General features: G+C 47.4%; 1 protein-coding gene across 5 annotated transcripts in view; it reads left to right on the top strand.

Annotated features, from left to right (window-relative positions):
- Positions 1–23,211, top strand: part of FERMT2 (FERM domain containing kindlin 2) — a 55,248-nt gene that overhangs the window by 12,131 nt on the left and 19,906 nt on the right. For all 5 annotated transcript variants that reach the window (XM_065838117.2, XM_065838116.2, XM_065838118.2 and 2 more), the window contains 2 exons: positions 6,849–7,082; positions 21,395–21,529. In XM_065838117.2, the coding sequence (XP_065694189.1) occupies positions 6,849–7,082; positions 21,395–21,529 (369 nt within the window). The remainder of the gene's footprint in view (positions 1–6,848; positions 7,083–21,394; positions 21,530–23,211) is intronic.

Here is a 23,211-nt window from a genome sequence, read left to right as displayed (position 1 = left end):
GCATCCTGGGCACACCTATCTCATCAAATCCCAGTCCCTACACTGGTTGGGAGGACGTTTTAAAAGCAACCGATGCTCCTTCAGCCGTCCCCAGCAAACAGTGCCGGTCCGGATCCGACCCGCTGAGATGCAGAAGCTGATCCCTGCACCAATATCTGCAGCGGGGGAAGGAAACACAGCGCTATTTAATGGCTGTATCGGTAGTTTCTGAAAAGTAAATAGTATTAATGACCCACGAGAGCGGGCGCTGGCTGGAGTGGGACCTTCAGCAGCGCTCTTGGCTGTAAAATGCTGCTTTAGCCTTGCCCTAACCTGGCACTTCTGTCCTGCTTCGTGTGCCGGATTAGCCGTTTTTTGTTCCTTCTGAACGTTTCGGGAACATTTGCGATGTTCTCCGCTTTTTGTTTTTAGCAATGTGAAGGTAACGCCTCTAGACCTCAAGGACACGCACCGCTTGATAGCGCCTGGAAAAACAACGCCTACCAATGCAACCACATGAGCTTACGTGCGATGATTTTTGGCGGTTCGTTTCTTTTTTTTTTCTTTCCCCTCTGATTTACTTTGACTCCTAAATCGCTCTCCTTTTCGTGTTTTTAAACGTTTCTTGTTTTCCGTGCACGGTGGCCGTGCGGTGCATCCCGATGGGCTGGGAGGATGGGGGGAAGCTGCATCCCCTCCCAGGGCACACCAGGCACTCCCCAGCTATTTATTGCGTTTTGAATGGTTTTCTTTTCCCCAGCAGCTTCCCCAGAGGGGTGTGTAACCAACCAACACCCACCCTCTGCTTTGCGAGCGCTGGATTAATGCTTTATCAGCAGGTATTTGAGCTTAAAGGTACTTTAATCTCTCCCAGCCGCCCTTCAAGCCGACTGCAGTCAGGGTTTTAAATGTGCTGTCCGCTTCTGTGTTTATTGTTTTCATTTTATTTTTATTTTTCAGTAAAATGTGTATTGCATATTGTTTTTCTATAAAAAAGAGATGCCACACACTCCTTTTTTTTTCCTTCCTTCCTTATTAAAATGCTTGCCCAATTTTGGCCCATCTGCACCAAACTCATCCAAAAGCTGGAAGGCTGTTTGGTGGGTTTGTTTGTTTTTCTCCATCGATTGCCAACTACAAAAATCACTTGTTGCAAGAGGAAATGCTTTGATTGTGAGTTAGTTTCAGTCCTTGCACCCTATCTTTATATATATATAGCATTTATATATGCGTGTCTGTATATGTGTGTATGAGGGTCTTTTCCAACCTAAGCAATTATATGATCCTATGTGTATACTTATTATATATGCATCTATTTTTATAGGTATATGTATGTTTTATGCATGCATATATTTTATATGTATATATTATATAAATGAGTATATATCTACATTTATATACCATATTGATATATATGGTATATATATGTTTTATATACCATATATATATATATATATATATACATATGGGTCAATTTGAGGTACTGTGTGGGTAATGGCACTTTGCTATGTTGCCTTCCCAAGCGTGACTAGAGCAGAGCAGGAATAATCATCATTAAAGGCCTCTGCTAATTCTGCTCCCATGGAAAAACAACCCGTGGGATGGATGGGCTTTGCTTTCCCGTGGTTTGTACCGGAGGAGGATGATCCTGTCCTATTGCTCCCCTGGGAGGGCTGAAGACTTAAATCCGTTCTTCTAAAAGCCATCGCTTATAATTAAGAAATGAACTGAAAAGCTCCGCTTTGGCTGCATCTGCTGCCGCTCCTAAGGTGAAGAGTATTACAGGGAAACCCACTTCAGCTGCAAATCTTTATTTCCAAAAATCAAACGAATAAAAATATTATGCAGACCAGACAGGCTTGTAGAAGTTCGCTATGTACCTGCTCAAGCTTATGCAGGAGCTTTTTAATAACCTGTCTCCGATGTGGAGGTAATAGAGGTTTAACCATGTGCCAGGAGGGTGGGGGGGGAAAGAGGTTTATTTGGTTATATGGAGGCTTTGTTGTCCTGAGTGGTGCACAGAAGGAGTGCCCATCTGTGATAGGGGATATCCCGAAATAACAAGGCAAACGCAGTGTTTATGTAACACCGGAGACTTGTATACTACTGGTAGTAAGTCCTAAGCTCGCCTGGAGAGCCTGCCAAGTAACAGTAATGCCTCTGAAGAAGGGAGGTTCAATAGCTGCTGCAGAAGTGGAGCAGAAAAGGGACCTTTTTTCCACCCCAAGTCCACGGAGATACAGTAGGAAAGTGTTTGGAGCAGGCACCCCCAGGGATAAATGGGGCTGTCCCATCTTCTTTGCGCTCGACCAACATTTGGCTTTGTTGCTTAAATGGTGATTGTGTATCTGTGCCAAGCAAGTCCAGAACTAAAATACACTTCTTATGCATCTCAATTAAGACTTATTTTCTGCTACTTGAATTCTAGATGTGAATTGAGCGGTAGCGGGGGGAATAAAAGTCTGCAATTGTAATTATGCTGGACAAGCTGATGTGATGTGGCTGCGGCGAGGCACTGGCATGAATTGAAAGCTAAGGATTTTTAATGTTTAAAACACTTTACTGAGCAGCCCTTCACCTCGTCTCATAATGTTCTGTCCTCACAGAGGTCTCTGCAGTCATCTGGGCGATTTAAGATGCCTCTTGCATTTGCAGGGCCGTCTGAACAGCTTTTCAAGGTGAAGAGCAAGCTTGTTCTGTGGGTTTTGCTGTACAAAATGCCCTCGGCATCATGCGTGGCGCATCTCTTGGCACGGTTTTGGGAGACAAACGCAATATCAGGTTCTTCTTCCGAAAGAATTATGTTAGGCTCCCAGGTTTCGGTTGGGGCTGCTCGGGGAGGCGGAGGAAGCGGGGAGCTGGGACTGTTTGTGATTCTGGGAAGGAAGCGCTGTGCTTCCCTTTCCCGCCGGGCGCCTGGAACTCCCCGTTCCCTCCAGTGTGACAGCTCCAGCCTCCCCAAAAGTCCCACAGCTGTCACCTGGACGGTTCCTCGCCTGGAAGGGGAGAATCCATGGCAGTGGTGTGCTCTGCCCCTAGCAAATGTGTGCAGCTCATTTAAAGGAATCACAGAATCATTTTGGTTGAAAAAGACCCTCGCGATCATCGAGTCCAACCATTACCCACCCCTGGCACAAACCTGTGTCCCTGAGAACCTCATCTGTGTCCAACCCTCCAGGGATGGTGACTCCAGCACTGCCATGGGCAGCCTGTTCCAATGCCCAACAGCCCTTTGGGGAGGAAATTGTTCCCAAGATCCAATCTAAACCTCCCCTGGCGCAACTTGAGGCCGTTTCCTCTCATCCTGTCACTTGTTACCTGGGAGCAGAGCCCAACCCCCCCCGGCTCCAAGCTCCTTTCAGGCAGTTCAGAGATCAGAAGGTCTCCCCTCAGCTCCTGTTCTCCAGCTGAACCCCCAGGTCCCTCAGCCGCTCCCATCACACTTGTGCTCCAGCCCCTTCCCCAGCCCCATTCCCTTCTCTCCACTCGCTCCAACACTGCATTGACTTGGATCTCTCTGTACTCTCCTTTCCCAAGGTGACCATGATGGAAAGATGCTTTTTTATTGCACTGAGGACCATAAATCCTGGTGGCTCTGGAATTCCTCCCCACCTGCCATTCCACAGCCAGGAATCAGCCCGATTTAGACTAATACGGCTGGATTTTCCCACCCTACTGAACAATTCTGTTTCTTTTGCTATTTGCTTCTATCAAGATGCTGATGAACACTTGCCAGTTCTGACCATTTCGTTGCCCGACAGCGTTGCTGTGAGGCTGGTGCACTTCACCGTTGGAAACGGCAGCTCAGGGATGTGCGAGTCGTATTGAGCAGCTCAGAAGCAGCTTCTGGATCTGCAAACGCCTCCGCTGAGATTTGCAGCGTGGCTTTGGACCTGTCGTAACCTTTTGAATTCGAGGTCTGGGGTCTCCAAAATGAGTTTGCAGTGCTCAGAGAGTTACCCAGGCTGTGGTGAATATGAAACGGCCAGTCCTGACAGCAGTAAATGGGGAAAGGCTGAGCCGAAATAATAAGCGTTGTCCTAAAGCTGTAACCCTGACAAATCGGTAACTCGTGAATTGGGACCTTGGTGAAGATTTATAAACCTTTGATCAGATTTAACCAGGCGGTTGGCGTTCCCTGGGGTGCGAGGATTGCTCCAAGCCCTGGGTTGCAGCTTTGCAAAGCACCAGAGATTTCTTGTCAACACATTAGTGTTAAACTCAACCCCACAATTCCGCTGCTAAACATTTGCCAGGTTCTTTTATATGTAACTACTCCATGGGGTAGCCACGGACCTTTACTTTTCTGGGCATAGCCAACATCTCCCTGTTAATTCAAAGTGTTAATTACCCTCAGGCCAAAAGACGATGCTGTGCATATTCGTGCCATGGCCTGAAAGGTTAATCTGCAGCATAAACCCAAATCCCTTTCTGTTAGTGATTCAAAATACCTTTCTTTTTCCCTCCCCTCAAGCTTCCAATGCCAATTTGTTCAGCTTTCAGTAGAGCAGAAGTTGGAATTCGTTACCAAAGTCCATTGTAATGATTTCTCAGATTTTTCTGAGAGTAGCCAAGGCTTGTGCAAGTTTGCATGCTTTTCTATATTTGGTTTTGTTTAATTTGATTGTACAAAGCTGTTGAAAAGTCTAGCTGAACATTTGCACTTTTCTGGCTGCGTGATTATACCATTACACCAAAGAAAAGAAAAGCTACTTCTGGCTTTTCTCAGTAACGCTGAGGTCGAGATCCCATTTTCAGATAGGGACAGAAAAAAGTTCATTTGTCACACTTCTCATCTTGATTAAGTTCAGACGTGGCTCATGGGGATATTGGTCATGATGTCTGTCCTGGAGTGTGTTCCTTGGTACCTTCAACCTGTTTGGTGCTGTGTCTGCTGGGGCTTCACCCCTCGACCCTGCTGAGTTTGATTGAAGGAGCTTTTGCAGTTTTAATCTGATGTTTCACGTTGGGAATCTGGGATCTGAGGAGGATCTGGAGCTGAAAACTGGATTATCTTGTTACTGGGGTCCTGGGGACAGTAGGGTGACCATGAGCCAGCACTGGGCCCCTGTGGCCAGGAAGGCCAGTGGTACCTGGGGTGGATTAGAAGGGGGTGGTCAGTAGGTCAGAGAGGTTCTCCTGCCCCTCTACTCTGCCTTGGGGAGACCACACCTGGAATATTGTGTCCAGTTGTGGCCCCTCAGTTCCAGAAGGACAGGGAACTGCTGGAGAGAGTCCAGCGCAGCCACCAAGATGCTGAAGGGAGTGGAGCATCTCCCGTGTGAGGAAAGGCTGAGGGAGCTGGGGCTCTGGAGCTGGAGAAGAGGAGACTGAGGGGTGACCTCATTAATGTTTACAGATATATATAGGGTGAGTGTCAGGAGGATGGAGCCAGGCTCTTCTTGGTGACAACCAATGATAGGAGGAGGGGTAATGGGTACAAACTGGAACACAGGAGGTTCCACTTAAATTTGAAAAGAAACTTCTTCTCAGTGAGGGTGTCAGAGCCTGGCCCAGGCTGCCCAGGGAGGCTGTGGAGTCTCCTTCTGTGCAGCCATTCAAACCCGCCTGGACACCTTCCTGTGGAACCTCAGCTGGGTGTTCCTGCTCCATGGGGGGATTGCACTGGATGAGCTTTCCAGGTCCCTTCCAACCCCTGACATTCTGGGATTCTGTGGTGCCTTAACCTGAAAAGTACTGTGCTTTTAAGCTTCTTTTTCTTTTTTACAAATGTTAAAATATATCATACAGAGTCCATAAGCTCAAAACCTACTGATAGCTCTATCATTTGCAATATCGAGTGTCCCTGTAACTTGCCCTGCTGCCTCTCGAGGTTCTCATGTGCTTGCCCAGATGACATCCTGCGGAAACATTTGGTTTTTCCTTTGAAACGAGTGCTTTGGCTGTCGCTGTTGATGCTGACACACACACACACACACACACACACACGCACACACATCCCCTGGTCAGTATTTTGTGAGGCTGAGAGTTTAGGCTAAACAAAGCTTTGTAAAACACAGCTGCAGCAGCTGGATCATTCCCTTCCCTTCTCCTTCCCTTTCTCCTGCGTGGTGGGGGGACATCACACCATTAATTCTGGTCGGTGGGTGTCGAGCTGGAAGATGCTCCACAGGAATGTCATGGGGCTGTGGGGAGGGCAGGGCAGGTTTTAGTGACAAATATTCCAGATATTAGGGAAAATATTGCACAGTTTTTGTCTTTTGGAGTTATCACCATGCTTTGGTGGTCCACAAACCCTTCCCAACGTGGGCATGACCTTCAAGGAGCCCATGGTTACATCCCTGCTGGAAGGAGACATGGCTGTTGGGTTTTGCACTGTTGTTCCTTTGGGAAGTAACTTTTAGTTTCATGCGGGAATTCTCCAGCTTTGTGTGTAGAAATGGGAAGACCTGGAGAAGACGCAATGTTGAACTCTTCTTGCCAACCTCCTGGTTCTGCTTCCCATGTGGATTCACCTTCGGATATCACATGTGTCTTACGTGGCGGGGATGGGGAACCTCAGAATCGATATTTAAACCTAAAAACCTGTGTAAAATCCCTCTGGGGGAAGGTGTCAGGTCATTCGTGACCCCTTGGCTTTGTGCTCCAGCCTCATCGCTGTGGGGCTGAGTGATCCATGGACACATGGTGTCTCATCCTTATTCCTCTTGAGTTCTTTCCTGCTTTTATTTCCAAGGTGGCTTCTAGGTGATATTGAATACAAGCAATTATATGTATCTGAAAAGGGCTGCTGGCATTCTTGGATCAATAGTTGCTTCTCGATGAAACGCATTTGAACTTGTGCTTTTGTCTTTTGAATGCTAATTCGGGCCCCGGTTTTAATTGGTGAAATGGTTTCTTTGTTCTAGATGTCAAGAAGGACTGGTCGGATCACGCGCTGTGGTGGGAAAAGAAGAAAACTTGGCTCCTTAAAACGCACTGGACGTTGGACAAATACGGGATACAGGCCGACGCCAAGCTCCAGTTCACCCCTCAGCACAAGCTGCTTCGCCTTCAGCTGCCCAACATGAAGTACGTCAAGGTGAAGGTCAACTTCTCAGACAGGGTCTTCAAGGCGGTTTCTGACATCTGCAAAACGTTCAGTAAGTAGCGAGCGCTGAAAAGCTGCCGGTGGGGACGTTGTTTGGTTACCTGATGTGTTTTCATCCGTAAACTTATTAAATTAATGTTATTTTGCAGCTTCGAACACTCAGTGGTCACCTGGGCACCAAGCAGCCTGGTTGTCCACTCTTTTTTCCCCTTGCAAATCTAACTTTTTATGTGTAAATACTTAAATAACGGGACTGGTCATACCACAAATGTAAGAATATGGTTTTTTTGTGCTGAATTGAGTTTTGTTGCAAGGCTGTTCTCAGTTTTACCTTAAGCTGTTGGTGTCTGGTCGTGATTTTTTGTTCCTGCAAATTTATGTGCGAGATGAAAAACAAACCCTGAAATAGGAAACCTGCCAGCTCTGTGCGTTCTCTTCCAGTGGAAAATCATATTAGAGATTAAGTGATGATGCTTCACTGTAAAACTGTCTGGTGGAGGGAAGGAATTGAGTCTCCTTCTGTTCTCCCCAATTCCCCTTCATGCTCCTTCCCTTGGCTGAGAAGAAGCCCCTGAAGAAAGGGTGGATCATTTCCTACCCGCTACACAGGGCTTGTCCCAGGGTGCTGCTTTTGTGCATCACTTTATACTCATCTTTACAGATTTCTCATCCCAGAAGTTGGTGCTTCTTTCTCCCCCTCCTCAAAAAAACAAACCCAAAAGAAACGAGAGATGGTAACTCTGCTCCAAGAAATCCAATTAGGTCCTCAGTGTGGGCTCTGTACCGATGTCTTTCTTGCTTTCTCCCCTCCAAAAGGATCCTGCAACCCGACCTTGGCTGTAGTAAATCTATTTCTGCTCTCAAAAAGCATCCCGGGTTACTCTTGGCTGACCCAGTTATTTCATGAGACAGACAGAGCTCAGCCGTACGTGCGGTGTTACAGCGTGGCCTCCGGCACATCTGTGGTTAGCTCGGTATATATAGCTGATTATGAATCTTTGGTATTTCTTTCATGGGTTTTTTGTTGTTGTTGTTGGTTTTTTTTGAAAAATAAATATTGGGCAATTTCTCCTTAAAATAGAAAAGGCTTAGCCAGCATTATTTCCCAGCCGATTTTGCTTCCTCCCCTGTCTCCCGTTGCCATTTTTAATTTTGTGGTAGACGGAGAGGTCGCGGGCGTCGCTTGGTCGCTGATGAGTCTTTCTGGCAGTGAGTCACGTCAGGAAATTCTGATGTAGTTAATCACGTAATAAGAGATGTTTCAGTGATGCCACAGAGCAGCCAGAACCTTACATGGGCCTGAAGCAGCTATTTATTCAACTCTAGGGCTCTTAGTGTATTTATGGGCAAACTGGCAGAATAATGCTAATATTTAAAGATGTGGAAGGGGGAAAAAGCCTCTTGGAGAGCTGCAGCCCAGCTGTGGTAGGAGCTCTCTGCATCAGACACATCTGTCCGTGGTGGTTCTGACTTTCCCGATCTGCTGGAATAAATGTTCCCGATTTTGCAGGAAGCAGGATTTTCGCTGGGAGCCTCACTCTGCTTTTGGTCACTCTTACCAACCCCAGCTGTTTGAGGACAGGCGGAAATTACGTGGCCGAACACAGCGATTAAATCTTGTTTAGCCCTTGTCTTTGTGTTTACTGGGAGCCAGATGTTCAGCAGAGCTGCGGGGGAGATGGTCACGTCGGCTCAACATCAGCTCGAGGGGATCGGGATGCGGGGAGGTGGTGATGCTGGAGCTGGAGCCACCCTGACCACAGAGGTGTTAGGGCACCTGTATAATAGATATTTGTACATTATACAAATAGATATTTGTACATTATACAGGTGTCCAAATACCACTATTTTTATAAGTAATAGAATATAATATCTAATAGATTTTAACTTTTATATCCATATTTTATATAAATAATATAGAGGTATTCTATTCATTGTATTCATTGTATTGATATAAATTTGTGTCCAAATACCGCTGTTTTATACACACACACACATATATATATATATCTCTATGATATAGATGTCCAAATGCCTCTCTGGTCCAGGGAAGAGCTTCCCAGTGGGAAGACATACATATATATATAGTTTGGTGTTTGCTCCAAAGAGCTTCTGGATCATATATATGTATATGTGTGTGTGTGTGTGTGAATCAAGACCTCCTTGGGGCAAACACCAAGCCACTCTGTTCAAATCCTGGTCACCACTTGTCCTTTGTCCTCCACAAGTGACCTTTGGTGCTCGGAACTTTTCATGACTTCTGCAGCATCTCTGCACAGGTTGGCTGCAGAGAGCACTCGTAACCCCATATTAATCACGCTAATTGTCTCCCCAAAGAGAACTGAGGAGATGTATCAAGGTAGAAGGGGAAATAAGTAGTCACTCCCTTAACAGCAAAGCTCTTGTCTCTGCAAATCCCTCGATTTCTGGAGTTGGGTCCAGTGTGTCCTGGACTAACATCCAGCAGAGAGAGATGTGCTTGTGAGTTGCTTGTATTTTGGCTGTAACTGCTTGCTGTCTTTGCCCCTGGAGCATTTAATTACACACTTCAGTAATCTTAACATATGGCATCATTAATGAGTAATGTAAGTAATTCCTTGTGTTCTCTGGCTGGTTGTGTTTATAAAATCCTCTATACACAAGAAGGAACACACATGGATGAATTATTTAGGGTTTGTGCTTTGTCTTATAGTGGCTTTAAATTATACCCGGCCGTGTCACCATTGCGGTGTGGGATCTCTGTTGCTGTGCAGAGTGAAGTTCTCGCAAAGGGCAGCTTGGGGGGCAGCCTGGGTGGCTGTGGGGAGGTGCTGGAGCCGCTCACACATCCCTCGCTTTCTCGGAGGTCGTGCGAAGCCGGAAAAAACCTGGATCTCATTCCTAGTGGCTGGATTACAGCTCCTCCATTCCCACAGCAACCGGCTAATGGCAGGGATTGACCCTGCTGGCTGTAGGAGGCTGGTGGATGGGACGAGCAGCCCATCACCAGAAGGGTGGCCTGGAAAAGTGCCCGGGAGCAGCTGCTGGCAGGCGACGCGGCCTGAAGGGCCAGCTTTGATCTGCAATTAAAGAGCAGAGAAACAGAAAGTAAAACTTCACTTTTTTTTTTCTTTTTTTTTTTTGAGTGGCAGGGATTTCTGCTGAGTGGGATGGGAGGGTTAGTTTGGGGGCTCCTGTGTGCCCCCTCCTCTCATCGTAGAGAGATATTTCTGCCCAGCAGACAGCCTGTCAAATATACAAATGCAATTTGTATGGGACTAAAATCAACACTTTACTGGTGTGGGTGGGAATGAGCTCGTTGGAAAATGGAATTTTGGGAGGCAAGAGATGTGGCTGCATTGCAAAGCTCCCACAGACCCATCATCCAGTGTGACCTGGACAGGCTGGAGAGCTGGGTGGGGAAAAATTTGATGAAATATACAAAGGGCAAATGTAGAGTTTTGCATCTGGGCAGGAACAACCCCAGGTTCCAGTATAAGTTGGGGAATGACCTGTTAGAGAGCAGTGTAGGGGAGAGGGACCTGGGGATCCTGGTGGATAGCAGGGTGACCATGAGCCAGCACTGGGCCCTTGTGGCCAGGAAGGCCAATGGTACCTGGGGTGGGTTAGAAGGGGGTGGTCAGTAGGTCAGAGAGGTTCTCCTGCCCCTCTGCTCTGCCCTGGGGAGACCACACCTGGAATATTGTGTCCAGTTGTGGCCCCTCAGTTCCAGAAGGACAGGGAACTGCTGGAGAGAGTCCAGCGCAGCCACCAAGATGCTGAAGGGAGTGGAGCATCTCCCGTGTGAGGAAAGGCTGAGGGAGCTGGGGCTCTGGAGCTGGAGAAGAGGAGACTGAGGGGTGACCTTATTAATGTTTACAAATATACAAAGGGTGAGTGTCAGGAATGATGGAGCCAGGCTCTTCTTGATGACAACCAGTGATAGGACAAGGGGCAATGGGTACAAACTGGAACACAAAAGGTTACATTTAAGTTTGAGAAGAAACTTCTTCTCAGTGAGGGTGTCAGAGCCTGGCCCAGGCTGCCCAGGGAGGTTGTGGAGTCTCCTTCTGTGCAGCCATTCAAACCCGCCTGGACACCTTCCTGTGGAACCTCAGCTGGGTGTTCCTGCTCCATGGGGGGATTGCACTGGATGAGCTTTCCAGGGCCCTTCCAACCCCTGACATTCTATGATTCTATCCTACATAACAACGAGCAGAAAAATCCACTTTTCCTCCAGAACAGTTGCATTGCAAAGCTCCTGCTAATGCATCATCCTACAAGCAGAAAAATCCTCTTCTCCTCCACAAAAGCTTCATTTAATTCCAGGACAGCAGACGCCTTGCATCTGCTCATGCCTGCAAGCTGCTTCCTTGCAGCATTCCCTTTCTGCTGCCACTGCCTCTATTTTTTCCATGTGTCCTGGGAGTAGTAAGGGACTCCAGGCAGGAGCGTGAGCACGTGAGAGAGGAAAAGCAAACAGCAAGATGCAAGTGTGAAGGTTTTCTCCCATGCCTCGGCGTTTCCTGCCATGGTGATGCAGCTTCTCGTGGGGAGACGGCGTGTGTTGCGGAGCCGCAGGGTGAGGGGAGATGCTGTGGTGGGGTAGAAGTTTGCATCCTCCTCCTTTCCTTCTGGCTGTGAAGATGTGGGACCTACATTGCCCTCCAGCCTGAGCAGAGGAGCAGGGATCATTCCAGTTGATGCTGGGAGCGCTGGGAGGAGGATGTGGTGCCGGAGCTGGGAGGAGGCAGCTCTGGGAGGAAGCTCCACAAAATTCATGCCTGCTCCCTCCCTTACCCACCCTGAGGTTGGGCAAGATGCAGAAATTCCCTTCAAGGTCTTTTTTTTTTCATTTTCCCCAGAGGCTTATGGGGCGTCACACCCAGCTCATCATCCTCTAAGAGCTTTGTGTGAGTTCATCACCTGTTTTGGAAAACGAAGTCTGCGGAGCATCCTATGTCAAGTTGAGCAGCCGCGGTTTCTGTGCCCGCATCCCACAGAATCCCAGAATGTCAGGGGTTGGAAGGGGCCTGGAAAGCTCATCCAATGCAATCCCCCCATGGAGCAGGAACACCCAGCTGAGGTTCCACAGGAAGGTGTCCAGGCGGGTTTGAATGGCTGCACAGAAGGAGACTCCACAACCTCCCTGGGCAGCCTGGGCCAGGCTCTGACACCCTCACCAGGAAGAAGTTTCTTCTCAAATTTAAGTGGAACCTCTTGTGTTCCCATTGAACCCATTACCCCTTGTCTTACCATTGGTTGTTATCCCGTCTTACTCTGGTTCCCAACTCCCCGGGGGTGAGGGATGCTGAAAAATTGTGACCCCTTTTGCCTTGGGTAAGGGTGGTCCCATCGCTTGTGGTGCTGAGGGAGGACGGACAGGATTTCCTGTGAGGGTGACACGCTGCCCCTCTCCCCTCTCCTGCCCCAAAATGACAAGGTACCAAGGCTGTGTGACCCATGGAGAGGCGAGAGCCAGGCTTTGCTTCGGCCTCCAGCCATCAAATGCAACCTGAGAGGAGGTGACAGTGGCATTTGGGAGCGGCGTGATGCAAGCCCAGCCCAAGCAAGGCGACACCATCCAGCAGTCTAGACATCGAATATGACCCTACCTTTTTTTTTTCCTTTATAAATGCTCTCTGCTCCAGTACAGAACGTCCTCTGACTTCTGAAGTATTTGTAATATTTCCACGCCCTCAGTTGCCAAAAAAGCTTCTATAAAAAGCCGCTTTTTTTTTTTTCTTTGCAAAACTGAAACCCTTTGGTACCGCGAGATGCGCAGCATTCCCAGGGCTCTGCCCGTGCCCATCAGCACATGGATCCGCAGCCCTGGTGCAGGTGCTTTCCAGGAGGCAAAGCTGTCTGAGTTCCTCCTCACCTCCTCAAAACTTTCTTTCTTTCTTTCTTTACGCCCCGTTGGAAAATAAAGTAGCATTTTTCCTAAAATAGCAGGGCTGAAATGAAGTCCTTGTAGACGCATATGAGCATTTCAGGGGTTATATAGGGGTTGACACCAGCATCTGGTGATGTCTCCAGATGCTCAGTAGCACCACAGAGATGCTTGGAGATGGATTTCGGGTACCAGACCCGGTGAAATCCCAAGGAAGGGTTTGCTGCCGTGAGCAGAGAGGTCTGGCAGTAGCGCAGCTATTTCTAAATATGTCTAGGGGATGGGTGGGGAAGGAAATCTTACCATTTAGAGAGCCGGCCAAATTGTAATGTACTCAGCTTTTTAAATTGCGAGGCCCAAGTGTGCCGCTGCCAACTTCTTCATTTCGCTCTTTTTCCTCTTTCATTGCTTGCCTAGATTCGGCTGCAGCTGTTGTGCAGGATCCAGACGGACACCAGAAACTGGACTGGAAGGGAAATAGCGAGATTCAATTGAAAAGTGACTGAAATGGAAAAAAATATTCCCCATTCTCCCCTCTTTCCCCACCCTGGTCCCTGTTCTCGCTCTTGAGTAGCATCAGCCTGTATGTCACCGTGTGAGTCAGTGCATTTTTTCATCCTTACTCTGCTGTTGACAGAGACCCTTTAAATAGACTTTCATCCTGAAGACATTAGGAGATGCTGACAAACCCAGTGCCTTCTTGAAGATTGTTCTGAGTGCTCCTTATGGTCCGACGCGGAGGGTGGAACTGGAGATTGTTTTTTTCTCTTGTTTGTGGTGCTTAATTTAATTGAGTTCAATTTGACTTCAGCTGCAGTTCAGACACTTGAGGGCAAGGCTCAAAGTGCTGTCTGTGCTCTGAGAGGCATCCGGATGAGTGGAGTCTGGGGATTTCACCCCACTCATGGAATAAAACAGGGAAACATTCGGTGTTTGTTGACTCTTATCTCTCCGATGGCCCTTTTTATTCGCTTTGCAGTAACTCTTGGCACCATCACTGCCTCCTCCTGGATCCCAACCGATGGTTCCCAGTTTCGGCTCCGGGTACCACTCACCCAGATGGTGTTTGCAAGCAGCAATCGCATCACAGCAGACCCCACCAACCTCATTTTTTTGGGTGGTTTTGCAGATTGCTGCTGTTGTGGCGTGTCAATAAGTCAACAGACACTTGGATTTTCCACGCTGGATTTGGGAAGGTTCTGGCAAAGCACCTGGCAGGGTCAGCCCTAGGTTGGTTTGCACTTGTTGGGCATCTCAGGAGGTTTTGCAGGATGTCCTGACATAGCTGCATGGCCCGGGGCAGCAAGTGGAGAACTTGGCTTTTACCCAAATAAATATTTAAGCAACCAGGCAGCTGAAGAGCCCATAATAAAATGTTCTGAATGTAGGCGGGTGTGCAAACCTAGTAAATTGCTAAGGGGCTGAGGACCTGCTCCTCTGTCAGATACTGCCCAGTGTCTACAGCCATGGTCTTATCTCCAAGCACTTCAAAAGTTATACAAGTCTTTATTTTTCATTTTTGCCTCTGTTTTGCAAAACTTTATCTCAAGCGAACTTAAGCTGAAGATAAGTCATTCTGTAAACTTGCACCGTGAAACGCAATCCACAGAATTTACTCATGCCAAAGAAAAACATGGTTTTTTCTTTCTTTCTTTGAAGTCTGAAATGGGAGAGAAATGGGGTTTGAGGTCTCATTTTTCTAAGAGCCATCATGGTGATGCGCAAAGGCTGTAATTGTTGTGAGTCATTGCTCTGAGACAGCAGCAATCCAGTGCAGAGATATCCCACTTCAAAACACATTTCATAGCAGGGGGTGACTGGATCAGCATTAAAGAGAGGATTTCCCCTAAATGCTGTCTGTGCTACAAGTGAAATTATGGAGTTTTTATGCTTCAAGAGCTAATCAGGCGAACCAGCCCATTGACCTTTTAAGGGAGCCAGAAATTGAGTGGAAAAATGGATGCTAAGAGCTTCTTTGGATAATTAATTTTTCTTACATATCAAAAGTGAATACTGAAACTAGTGTGATTTCCCATAATTTGAATTTTGGGGGAAGTCGGGACATCCTCAGACAGCACTTCCAGTCAGTGCCGTGTTGCTTATGTAGGTGATGCAAGAAAACCACAAGTATGATTTCTTCTTGGGAGTGAGAGCACTAAAATTGTCACTTTGTGTCCCCTAATCCCTTGGCATAATGCTGGGCAGGGTCTGGGGGGCCTTCATCTTGGATGGGGAACAAAGCAGCAAAATCACCTCTTCTTCCACGCCGAGAGACATGGATTTTATTCCCATCTCTGACTGCAACAGCCTTCCCATCTCAATACACCGTGGTGGTTAAAGATGCAGCAGGTGCAAGATTTACTTGGTGGATTCAGTGCAAAAGAGCATAAATAGTGAATTTTACACCCTGCCAGGCGGATATTTGTCTTTAAAGCCTGTTTTCTGAGCGCAGTTGGTGCGGTGTTCTGTGGAGAAGGAGGTTTCATCCCGGCTTTGCTGTTTGTCTCTGGGTGGGAGATAAATGGACACAGCTGGGCTGGGTGAGCCGTGCAGGGTCTGGGCAAGAAGTGAGGGATTACATGGGGAAAAAAAGGCCGTGGATTTGTTTTCAGCAGGAGACGGCACAGGCACAAGTGGGATCTCGCAGGCAGATGGAGAAGATGCTCTAGGGAGTGAAATGGCTTCATCCAGCAGTGGGAAACATTTTTCTTGGAGGTTGAAAACCACCTTCCTGGTCGCATTTTGAAATGACACCTGTGAAATGTATATATGTATATATGTATATATGTGTGCTCCTCTTGCCAAAGGGTATTCCCCTCACTTGGTGACATCATAGGATCACGGGATGGTTTGGGTTGAAGGGACCTTCCCAGCTCCCCCAGTGCCACCCCTGCCATGAGCAGGGACATCTTCACCAGCTCAGGTTGCTCAGAGCCCTGTCCAGCCTGGCCTGGGATGTCTGCAGGGATGGTTCAGCCACCACCTCTCTGGGTAACAAATCCCCTAAATTTGACGAAGCCCTTGTGCTGGGATGTGGATGTGGAGCTGCGACAATGTTGGGGCTCAGCTGCAACCATAGATGGTCCATTGTGGGCTGGAGGAGATGTCAATATATGGATGGTTCCTGGTCAGATACAGCTGAAAAATGGTTTTGGACCAGATTTTGGTCGGTGCTCTCCCCTCCATGCCACGTATCATTGCAGATGGTTTCTCCTGGCAGCTGCCACTAGAGACAATCTAAGAGGCTGGATAGCTGGGTTTTCACCCACTTACACAATAAATAGCAATAAAATGCTAAAAGGATTATTTACAGTAATTTCTAGTAGACGTTGCCAGTGCCATCAGTCTCGTGTACAAACAGGGAGTCTCTTCTAAAGCAAACACAGCCCCAACCAACACATCAGTTGAAGAGTCAAACGTCAGCCTTGCTCAGGTCACTTCTACACCCGTGTCTCACTGACCCGTTTTCCTTCAAAGTGACCTTTGGCGGGAGCAGCCCAGCTTCAACTGGAAAACGGGGATGAAGTAATTAACAGAGGGTTTTGAGGCTGAAGTCAAACCCTGGGGAGATGCTTTACCCCAGGCGAACAACTCCAGTAAATGGGCTTCTCCGAGTGCAGTGCGACTTAGTAAAAAGCCCAAACCTATATCGAGGACTTGAATTTTTTGTACCACTTGGATACTTCAAGGATCTTTCTCTTGCTCTTATGACCAGAAAACAGGGGCTGAGGCTCTGGAGTGGTTCCTTGTCCCAGTTTCCAGTTAACTGGAGCCCTACCATTTGCAAGCCCTTCCTACCCTGGAACAGGCTCTGCTTTAGCTTCAGTAGCTAAACACTGTGTTTATTAAGCCCGGCTCTATTCCAAACACACTTAAAGACCCTTTGCACCCTTACAAGCAACGGCAAACATTTTTTTCACCAGCAGTTTACTGAAAGATTGAAACGTGCGAAGTTGCTTCATGGTTTTTTTCTCTTATTCTGGGGTAATATATGCAAACAACGTTGTGTTTTTGCTGCTTTTCTGCTTCTCTGCTTTTTGGCACCATGGGCTTTATTTTTATTTTCTCTTGCAACTCTTAGTTGGTTTCAGTGGGTTTGGAAAGTCTTGGAGATTGTAGAATCGTAGAATCATTTTGGTTGGAAGAGACGCTCAAGATCGTTGAGTCCAACCATTAACCCAGCCCTGGCACTGCCTCATGTCCCTGAGAACCTCATGTCTGTCTGTCCAACCCCTCCAGGGATGGTGACTCCAGCACTGCCCTGGGCAGCCTGTTCCAATGCCCAACAGCCCTTTGGGGAAGAAATTGTTCCCAAGATCCAATCTAATGCTGGTATGGCCGGTGCATTGCTGTTCAGGATAAGTTTGCAGCTCATCAAGACGTGCTGGGCTGTGGGGAGCCGGGATGCTCCGGCATCGCGGGGATGCAGCTGTCCCGTGGCCGTGTGCCCTTTGGAAGCAGCTGCCGAAAAACTTGCCCGTATCCTTTGTAACCCGCCAACGGCGTCATGAACCACTGAGGGACTATAAAAAGTCGCTTTGAAATCAGATGGTCAAGCTTTGGGCTGTTCTCCAACAGATTGCTGTCAGGAGCCGAGCTTGGCCCGGAGCCCTTCCCTTGGCCTCGCTGAATGGTTTCAGCTGAGAGGCTGTATCGGTTGCTAATGCACCATAAATAAACATCGGAGTATAAACCTTGCTAGCGAAATACCAGGGGAACTCCTCGTTTTAGGCTGTGCCTGTGTATTGTCCCTTGCGCATGGCCCTGGTTGTCCCAGCGGATTTTTAATTCGTGAGGTAAGCTGGCTGTGATAAATGGGCACACGAATAGCTCGCTGGGTTCATACGCTAGGCATTTACTGCTAGAAATGGTCAAAAAGTTGTGCGGTGAAGCTAAGTGTTGGTTAGTGAGTGCAGGGAGGGAGTTTAGCGTGATAATGTGTACACAGTAATAATAAATCGGCGTTAAATTAAAGCTGAAAAGTAGTAAAGCTTATATCTATACATAAATAAAAATATACATATAAAAAGAAATATATATTAATACATAGATGAAAGCTTAAATTAAAGCTTTGCTAGATGATGGTTTGGGATGGAGACATGCAATATTATTAAGGTTGGACTTGATGATCCTGAAGGTCTCTTCCAACTGAAATGATTCTATGATTCTATAATATGAGAGGCGCTTAAATCCAGAGGTACCCAGCCTCTGGATTTGGGAACACTGAGGCTAACAGGATCTAAAATCAACCCCCCCAAATGTGATGGATGGGGCTGGTGGTGGTGCACAGGCTGTTATTTAAAACAGTAGAAAATAAATAAGAGAAAAGCAGGGGTTGATTTTTAAAATAGCATCGCGGGGAGGCTGTCAGGGTGTCCTCCCCAGGAGGGGACAGCCCGTGATGCTCATCGCATCTGCGAACAGGGAGATGAAGCCCAGGGATGTGACTTGTCAGGGAAGCCGTGCTTTAATAAATTAAAAATAAATAAATAAAAAGAATAACATGATTTTTGGAATGTACTGTTTATAATGGCAGCCATCCCCTGACAAATGTGGAAAAACACTTGTGGTGAATCAATGTGTCCCGGGATGGGGTGAGGGGAGCGGAGCTCGCTGCCAGCCCTCCGTCTGCCGTGGGGCTGCGTCCTGTTCGGGTCACATGTTGGGGACCAAATTCCAGTTTTAATTATAATCCCGCGCCTGGGAGTGTGCAGTAAACTCCCACTGCTGCCTGCGCGGTGGTGAGATACAAACCGTGTCGCTTCTCCTCGTTAGGATAATGACTTATTTTCTTGTTCAGCATTCGTCTTGGTGGGGAAATAAGCCCGGCTGTGATGCCACCAGCTCCTTCACTGTATCCTGGTCTCCTGTGCATCTCCAGGTTTCCCTGTGCAGCAGGGATGGGACTGGGGCTGCTTTCCTAAGGGCATCCCAAATGTTGCATTTTCGGGTGACACATGCAAAAAACAGAATTAAAGAAAAGCAACACAGGGGTTTGAACATGGACAACGAGCTGCAGGGGGGAGCTGCGAAACTCCTCCTTCCAGGCTCAGTCATGACCCATCCAATCCAAGCTGTATTGCAGAGCTCCCCGAGCTTTTTGTAGCCTTTCATCCTTGCACTGGGATGGCTTCGTGCCCAGGTGAATGCATTTCCAGGTTGGTTCCCATGTATCGGCTGAGGACACTTCGGAGTCGATGGATTTTTTTGTCGTTTTCTTCCTCCACTCTTGGTTTTTGCAAGACTGGCAAGGGACCCGTTTCGGTGGTACGAGGGACCCGTTTCGGTGGTACCAGGGACCCGTTTCGGTGGTACCAAGGACCTGTTTCAGTGGTACGATGGACCCATTTCGGTGGTACGAGGGACCCGTTTCAGTGGTACAAGGGACCCATTTCAGTGGTACAATGGACCCGTTTCGGTGGTACGAGGGACCCGTTTTGGTGGTACGAGGGACCCGTTTTGGTGGTATGAGGGACCTGTTTCGGTGGTACAATGGACCCATTTCAGTGGTACGATGGACTCGTTTTGGTGGTACCAGGGACCCGTTTTGGTGGTACGAGGGACCCATTTCAGTGGTACAAGGGACCCGTTTCGGTGGTACAATGGACCCGTTTCGGTGGTACGAGGGACCCGTTTTGGTGGTACAATGGACCTGTTTCAGTGGTACGATGGACCCGTTTTGGTGGTACCAGGGACCCGTTTTGGTGGTACGAGGGACCCATTTCAGTGGTACAAGGGACCCGTTTCGGTGGTACAATGGACCCGTTTCGGTGGTACGAGGGACCCGTTTTGGTGGTACAATGGACCTGTTTCAGTGGTACGATGGACCCGTTTTGGTGGTACCAGGGACCCGTTTTGGTGGTACAAGGGACCCATTTCAGTGGTACAAGGGACCCATTTCGGTGGTACGGTGGACCCATTTCGGTGGTACAATGGACCCGTTTCAGTGGTACGATGGACCATGGGCTCCGCTTTCCCAAAAAAGCGCCTTCCCGCTCACAAGTGACTGCAGCAGGCAAAAGCAAAACCAAAACACCACTTTTGTGGGAAATGGCCCTAAAATTCTCTTTTTCATTAGCACCCCCATACTCCCACAGCTTAAAACACACACGCACACACAGGGATGCTCTTCACTTTAAATAACGTGGGTGGTAAATTATTCTGGGCGCGGAAATGGGAGAGGCCAGAGCTTTGCTGTGAAAAGGAAACACTTTGGCCACGATCTCTTTAAAAAGTGGGTGCCTTAAATATAGGCTCTAAAATTTTCCAGTTGGATAAGTAAATAAATAGCTTGACTGTTGGAATGCTCCTACAGCCTTTTACCTAGGTGCCTGAATAGGGGTTCACATGCTGATTAATATGTTTATATGTAGATGTATATCTATCTATTTCTATCTATTTGTATTTGTATTTGTATTTGTATTTGTATTTGTATTTGTATATTTATATTTATATTTATATTTATATTTATATTTATATTTATATTTATATTTATATTTATATTTATATTTATATTTATATTTATATTTATATTTATATTTATATTTATATTTATTATAATGGGTGGGAAAGGTACTAGACTGTCTAGATTGCGGCCAGGAAGGCCAGTGGTATCCTGGGGTGGATTAGAAGCGGGGTGGTCAGTAGGTCAGAGGGGTTCTCCTGCCCCTCTGCTCTGCCCTGGGGAGACCACACCTGGAATATTGTGTCCAGTTGTGGCCCCTCGGTTCCAGAAGGACAGGGAACTGCTGGAGAGAGTCCAGCGCAGGGCAACAAAGATGCTGAAGGGAGTGGAGCATCTCCTGTGTGAGGAAAGGCTGAGGGAGCTGGGGCTCTGGAGCTGGAGAAGACTGAGGGGTGACCTCATTCATGTTTATAAATAGGTAAAGGATGAGTGTCCAAAGGATGGAGCCAGGCTCTTCTCGGTGACAACCAATGATAGGACAAGGGGCAGTGGGTTCAAACTGGAACACAAGAGGTTCCACTTAAATATGAGAAGAAACTTCTTCATGGTGAGGGTGTCAGAGCCTGGCCCAGGCTGCCCAGGGAGGTTGTGGAGTCTCCTTTTGTGCAGCCATTCAAACCCGCCTGGACACCTTCCTGTGGAACCTCAGCTGGGTGTTCCTGCTCCATGGGGAGATTGCACTGGATGAGCTTTCCAGGTCCCTTCCAACCCCTGACATTCTGGGATTCTGTGATTCTGTGTCTCGCACAGTCCAGCAGAGCTTTTTATTTGCATTTGAGCAGCTGTGCCTGGGAAATTCTGCATTTTACCCAAATACTTTGTTACCTCTCCAGCCAAGGACGGTGCTTGTTTCCAACAGGCTTGCAGGGAAAATGTTCTCATCTTGATTTTTAACCATTGCAAAGCAGGAAAACCAGCCAAGGGAGGTATTGCACATTGCTGAATCTTGTTCCTAAAGGAAGGATATTCCATTTTTTGATCCTTTTTCCCATCCTGCCATTGTAAACGTGGTCCGTTTTCTCCCCAGACATCAGGCATCCAGAAGAGCTCTCCCTTTTGAGGAAACCCAGAGATCCATCAAAGAAAAAAAAGAAGAAGCTGGATGATCAATGTGAAGACGACGCCTTCGAGCTGGAGGGTCCACTGATCACGCCGGGGTCTGGTGAGCCGGGAATTGCTTTGTGAGGACGAGCTTGCTGGGCAGGAGGCAAACAGATAATAAAATGGGGGGGAAAATGACATAGCGGTACTGGTCTGACATAATTCTGCAAGAAACAGACCCCAAATAAATGTCACAAGTCCTGCAGGGCTGCAGCACTCGGTCGCGGTCGCACAGATGCATGCCTGGAGCTGTCACGCATATAGGGGAGCAGAACAACGTCAGACCTTATAAAATAAACCAGAACCCAAGTGTGACCACTTTAACACTCGGATTGTGTCGCTGAAAGGTTTTCTTACCCTATTAAGCAAGGAGTTAAATGGAAAATCGCTCCTAATGTCAAATTCCAGGTGTGTTTTAGGCAGTAACGCCGTTCTATTCCTTATTTATAGCCCAGCAGAACCGGTGTTTTATTAATTGCGTTAGGATTCCCTTATGTTAAGGGCGTAGCTGTGGATCGTAATGCTAAAAGAAACCCCAGTTTTTATAGCTAGGGGCTTATTTTGCCAGTCTGGCTTACAGAACCAGAGTAGCATTGGTTAGAGAGTCACTAACAGAGTAATATCACTAATGGAGTAATGTCACCGATGGTGGAGTAACATCTCTGATGGAGTCACATCTCTGATGGAGTAACGTCTCTGATGGAGTAACGTCTCTTGCCCCAGGCAGTAGATTGATGCTGAGGGGTGTTTGTTTGCAAGCAGAGAGGTTTTTGCAGGTTTGGTGTTTGAAAGCAAATGGCAGGAGCTTAAACCATCGATTCGGTCAAGCGGGAGCACTTTAGTGCAAGTGGCTTTGTGGAGAAAGCCACAGAGATGCTTGGGGCCAGGCGGGTGAGACATGTCTGGCTGCCAAAGCTCTTGGTTTTAAATCCAGTGACAAGAAGGAAGCAGGGCAGCTTTAATTTAAAAAAAAAACATCTTGAGATTCAGTAAACTTGTCTTAATTGGTCTTAAATTAACTGAAGTGCAAGTGCAGTGTGGTTAACGACACTGGTGGCTGTGGGCTTGCATGGGTGAGGCTGATGATGCCGAAGCCACGTGCACCACGGGCTCCGCAGCAAACCCTGATCATGGGTCTGTAGCAAGGGGTAAATAATCCTTCTTTTCCTCTGGTCTCGCACCTTCTCCTCTCTGTTACTTAAAAATACTTGTGGGTTATTCCTCTCCCACTCCTGGCTGGGGAGTTTTCCTTGCATCGGGCAAGGCTCCAGTTCATTTTCATTTGGCATTTTCATCTTGAAAGTCCGTAATTTGCCTTTCCAAAAGTCAGCGTTCACTGAGAGCATCTCTGTTAGATTAATAGGAAATACTTGGCCTGCCTTGAGGGAAACGGACGTCAAGGATTTTTCTATTTTACTTATTTATTGGTCTTTCAGTGAGTCACTTTGAACTGTCTCGCTGGTTTTGCTTTCCCTGTGAATGAAATTACTTTTTGCTGCGGGTTAAATTGCTACAGCCACCTGCCATACTTAGGTGCTGTTAGTTGGAAGTCATGTTTTTAACCCGAATAAACTGTTTCAAGCATTGTTTTAAAACAAGTTAATATTTCAGGACCTGCGTATTTCAGTGCACGTGGATTTAATGGGTGTGTTTTGTCACTGAGCACCCTGTACCTGGCAGTGAAAGCATTGAAATCACCATAGGCAGAGCCGTCAATACACCCACAGCAAGCGTTGCCCAACA

Source organism: Patagioenas fasciata, chromosome 5 (genome assembly GCF_037038585.1).
Source record: "Patagioenas fasciata isolate bPatFas1 chromosome 5, bPatFas1.hap1, whole genome shotgun sequence".
NCBI classification, from domain to species: Eukaryota; Metazoa; Chordata; class Aves; order Columbiformes; family Columbidae; genus Patagioenas; species Patagioenas fasciata.
This window is presented reverse-complemented; position numbering and strand designations above follow the sequence as displayed.